The sequence below is a fragment of the Myotis davidii genome, unplaced genomic scaffold, assembly GCF_000327345.1.
Source record: "Myotis davidii unplaced genomic scaffold, ASM32734v1 scaffold826, whole genome shotgun sequence".
NCBI classification, from domain to species: Eukaryota; Metazoa; Chordata; class Mammalia; order Chiroptera; family Vespertilionidae; genus Myotis; species Myotis davidii.
Genome location: NW_006297142.1, coordinates 508584 through 513372, shown reverse-complemented (window position 1 = coordinate 513372; position 4789 = coordinate 508584). Strand labels below are relative to the sequence as shown.

At 65.5% G+C, this 4789-nt stretch overlaps 1 protein-coding gene across 1 annotated transcript in view; it reads right to left on the bottom strand.

Annotated features, from left to right (window-relative positions):
• Nucleotides 1-6: 6 nt before the first annotated feature.
• Nucleotides 7-4789, bottom strand: part of MYRF (myelin regulatory factor) — a 19844-nt gene continuing 15061 nt past the window's right edge. Inside the window, 6 exon segments of the mRNA XM_015569811.1 lie at nucleotides 7-1332; nucleotides 1520-1594; nucleotides 2858-2960; nucleotides 3253-3327; nucleotides 3563-3650; nucleotides 4299-4670. Coding sequence (XP_015425297.1) covers nucleotides 1252-1332; nucleotides 1520-1594; nucleotides 2858-2960; nucleotides 3253-3327; nucleotides 3563-3650; nucleotides 4299-4670 — 794 coding nt within the window. The 3' untranslated portion in view covers nucleotides 7-1251.

Below are 4789 nucleotides of genomic sequence, written 5' to 3'. Positions count from 1 at the left end.
CCATTCCGAGCTGAGAATGAGAGGTAAGTGGCAAGGCCTGGTTCCCAAAAACGGTGGCAGACATCACAGAGCAAGGCCGTATGGGCAGCCCCGTCCCCATGTCGGAACCATGTCAGCGCTAAATGAGTCCCACACTACCACGAGCCAGGTGTGGCTCAGCATTGCAGGTGCCCACGAAGATGAACTTGCACTTGAGAGACGACATCTGCCCTCACCTAAGCCCCCGCTCTTAATTTGGGGAGACGAGGCCCCCAGCAGACTAAGAATGGGGGGAGCGGCCAGTCTTGGGGTGGTCAGGAGTGGGACGGGTGTCTCACTGGGACAGGTCCGAGCTGGGGTCCTGTCTTTGCAAGTGTCACCCCAGCATCTGGCCCCTCTGGGCTCCCATCACCATCCCCCCACCCCGTCCTGGTTGAAGTGCAGTTTAGTATTAATAACAGCGACAGCTGCCTGCATCCGCCCAGGTGGCTGCTGCCTCCCAAGGGTTCCTGCTCCTCCGCCCAGAGAACTATGGGCCCCTGACACGGCTGTGAAGCCTGGCCCGCACCACCGGAAGCTCACAGGAACTCCCTTCCGGGCACCCAGGGTCCAGGCTCCGAGGCTCACCTGGCCCCCTGGCCCCCTGGCCCCCTTGACCCCTGGTTCGGCCAGGCACGACGTGTACCTAGCACATGTCAGTCTCTCCCATCGGGGCTGCTGCAGGGCCCTGGACGCGCTCAGAGCCAAGCTCGGAGAAGAGACCTCCGGGCCACACTTCAGGCTTCCAAGTGCAAGTCCAGCGTAACAGTCACACCCCAGAAGTCCACCTCCTGGCCACCCCTTGGGGAGCAGCTTCGAGGGTGAGGGCTGTCTGCCCTCCACTGGTGCATGGTCCCAGCCAAGGCTCAAGGCTCCACCCAAGCCCCCGCCCAGCTCAAAGGCAGGCAGGTCCTTGAGGTCCAAAGGGAGCTCCCGGCCTCCAATGGGGCGGCAGAGCGGTGGCCTGCCTGCTGCTCAGCAGCCGTCCCACCGCCATCGTCCCACCGCCATCGGGACAGAGGGGCCCGGGGTGGGAGCCAGGAGTGACCAGCGAGAGCAGCAGCTCCAGTGTGAGACTTCCAGTGTCCCAGGCGGAGGCCAGGCCCAGTTCGGCCGGGGCAGTGCCCGCGGACGGAGAGCTGGCGGCACAGGCTCCAGTGTAACAACTGCATCCAGTGTGGAGGGGCGCCCGGGGCCCCGGGCCCTGGCATGCGGCTGCCTCAGGAGGGCAGCTCAGTCACACAGGCGGTAGAAGCGGAAATAGTAGTCCGTGGCCAGCGGGACCGGGGCCTCCGCGCTGCAGTTGGCCTGGCCCTGGGTGGAAGGGCAGAAGGACTGGATGAGGAGGTTTGGGAGTTGTAAGGGGGAGCTCCCCCCCACCCCGCTGACAGGGCCTAACACCATCCCAAGTCCTGCCCTGAGCTCTGCACCTGCACCCGCACCCCCACCCCAGCCCCATCTCTCCCCCAAGCCCCACACAGAGACAGGGGCCTGTGCTCACCAGCAGCGCCACCTGGAAGTGGTAGGTGAATTCACGGAAGGACAGGATGGTCACTGGCCACTGGTGGGAAGTGCCCTGGGGAGAGGGGAGAGAGGTTAGGACAGGCCCGGCCGCCATCCTCACCAGCGCTCCGCTCCGTGGCCAACGCAGAGAGCCGAGCCCCTGGGCTCTACGGCAAGTTTAGGGAGGAAACACATCTCTGAGGCGATGGGAGGGAGCGGGGTCTGCTCTGGGCGCGATGGCCGCCACTCACTGAGCCAAGTGCCCACAAGTCCGTAGCTGCCTTTCCGCCCCTCCCCGCCTCCTGCCCGCGATGCTCTGGGCACATGGAAGTAGCTCAGTTACCCGCCTCCCTACAGCCCAAGGAGGCGGCGCTGCTGACAGGTGAGGAAAGTTACTTGCCTAAAACCACACATGACACGTGGCAGAGCTGGACCCCAAACCCAGCTGGGTCACGCGCTCTCCCTGGCAGGACAGTGTGAGGCCGGGTGCGGGCAGCGGGCCCAGCTCCCACCCGAGGCTCTGGCTTTGCCCGGCGGTACCTGTGCCCAGGCCTGAGCCAGGCGGCCCCTGAGCGCCGTGCCGGGCTCTCCCCCAGCTTCTCGTGCTGCCCACTCCGTGAGGCCGCGGGGCCTGGGCCTCCTGGGCTCCCCCCGACCCCCCACTCAGGTTTCTCTGCACATCTGTCTCCCACGGGGCTCAGCACAGGGCCTGCGATGGGGTCCCAGTGCATCTGTGAAGGCTGAGGACAAAGCCCCAGAACTTGGCTGAGTCACAGCCTCAGGTCCCGGCCAGAGCAGGAGAGAGCAAGGGAGCTGGGCCCCGGCCCCAGCCTGAGCTTGGGGTCCCGGCTCCCAACCCGCTGCCCCCCCTCCCCGCCCCTCACAGCCCTGCCAGTTCCAGCTCCACCAACACGCCACGCCCCCCACCTCCAGACCTCTGCCCCTGCTGCCTCCTCGCCTGGGACACGGTCCCAGATTGTCCTTCAGGTCTCACTTAAATCAACAGGACTTTAATGGCTGTCCTCACCTGAGGCCAGATGGGTTAGTCTCCCTGCCATGGGCCCCCAGGGCTCCCTCCCTGTCCCTGTCCCTGTCCCTGTCCCTGTCCCCACCGCTGCACCCAAGTTAGTCCTTGTGGGACCATTTTCTTCCCAGGGCTCTGCCGGGCAGGAACGGACAGAGAGGCTCCCCCGTGCGTGGTGCACACGCGCCCTCCCCGCACAGACGCCCAGCCCCCAAGTGTCCCTGTGGAAATGCCTGCACTCTGACCCTGGCTGCCTCTCCTCACCCATTTGGGGGCCCCGTTGTGCTCCGGGGACCCCCAGCGGCACCCTACCTGGGTGTCCTGGTGGGTGTGGAGGCTCTGTGGAAAGCCCCCCTCCTCGCACGGCTCCTCCGACCTCAGGCTGCACAGCACCACGGACACGGGGAACGAAGAGCTGGAGGAGGCCCAGGTAGCAGGGAAATGGGTTCCGAGCGCCTCCGCCCAGCCTTCTCCCCGCCAGCCCTCCACTCCACCTCCCTGCCCCGCTGGCCCAGCCACCGAATCCTCACAGCCTGAAAACGATGCTAACAGTCAAGCTCCCAGACGGCTCTCCACCCCTCCCACCCGCCATCCTGCTCGGTCCTCAAGGCCCCTGCGGGCAGCAGCCCATTCTACAGATGAGGAACCGAGGCCCAGGGACCATTAGGGGCCAGGGACCCGGGTCTCCCCTCCCCATGTGCACTCACTTCATCTGCAGGGTGAGGCTGAGGTGCAGGGGGGTGCTGCCGCTGACAGGGATGTGGTAGGTGAAGTTCCCAGGCCTGAAAGGGCAAAGCTGGCTCCTCAGCCCCAGGCCACACCCACAGCCTCACCCCCTGGGCTCCTCAGCCCCCCGTCTCCATGGAGCCCCATGGAGCCCGTCAGGGGCCTCGCCAGGGCCTGCGCTGCCTGGTGGGGGAGTTCCTCCCCCGTGGGACAAGGTCTGGCCACGTGGGCCCCCTGGGCTCGGAGCACCTGAGGGAACCCGCCCCTGGGTGGGGGGAGGAGCCAGCCCACCTGCAGGCACCCCCTGGAGCACAGTACTGGGCGGTGATGGGCATCGAGTTCTCCAGCAGCTGGATGGAGGTGAGGGCGGGCGCCGAGTCTGCAAGGAGAGGCGGGGGTGAGCATCTACCCCTTGGGGTTTCTCGGTCACTTTGAACTTCAGTCTCAGCAAGCCACAGCTTCTCAATTTTTTTTTTTCTTTAAGCCACGACACCCGGCAAATGCAAGTCGAGGGGGAGGCCAGTACCCAGAGCAGAGCCAGCTGGTTGAAGTCAGGAAGGCTCCTGGCCTCCCCTCCGGCCTGCGAGGCAGCCCGGGGGCACTGGGGAGGAACCCATTTGGAAACCTCTGCAAGAGAGGGTTCCCAGCTTTGTCCGGTGAAGGGTTTGAGGTTCGGGAAAACAGAAGAGCCAGGCCTGGAGCCAGGCAGGTTGGGATCAGTTCCAGCTCTGCCGCTGACGGGTGATACGGCTCCTGGCGAGCCACTTCCCTTGTCTGCGCCTGTTTCCTCATCTGAATAATGGGGGCAGTCCCTTTCTTGCAGGAGTGCTGTGAAGATTACATGGGCGATCGGCACCGGCTCCCGGCCCGATCCCTGGCTGCTTGTAACGTTCAGCACAGGCCTGCTGATGGAGCTGTGCACCCAGACACGCAGGTGCCTGGGCCGAAACGGGCCCTGGCCAGGGAGCCCTGCTGGGCTGGGCTGGGCTGGGCTGGGCTGAGAGGTGCAGGGGGACAGGGCAAGTACCTGCTTGGCCCCAGGTCTGAGTGGGCGGGGGGACCCCTCGGCGGGCCCGGCCATGGATTCGGAGGCTGGCGCTGTTCTTGGTTTTGCCCTGCCCCCCCGGGAAGGGGACTGGAGGACTGGCCACAGGCTCCAAGCTCTTTGGGTGCTTGGAGTGGCCGATGCCATTGGCTGCCAGGCCCCAGGACTTGGCTCTGATGTTGGTGCCGGGCAGCACGGCCATCTGGCTGGGGTCTGTGGACAGAACCGGGCGGGCTGAGAAGAGGGGACTGCTGCCTCCTGCCCAGCTGTCTCTAAGCCCCCCTGGACTCTGGGTGAACCCATCGGTCTCTTGGCCACCCCAGGCGGCCCACCAATCCTTTCCAGAGCCTCCTTCTGGGCTCCAGGAGACCCCACCACCACCACCACCAATAGGCCTGTGGGGTCTTCCTCTGGACTCAGTTAAATAAAAACAAAGCCAACCCCAGCCCTGGCCCCAATAGCCATACCTGAGT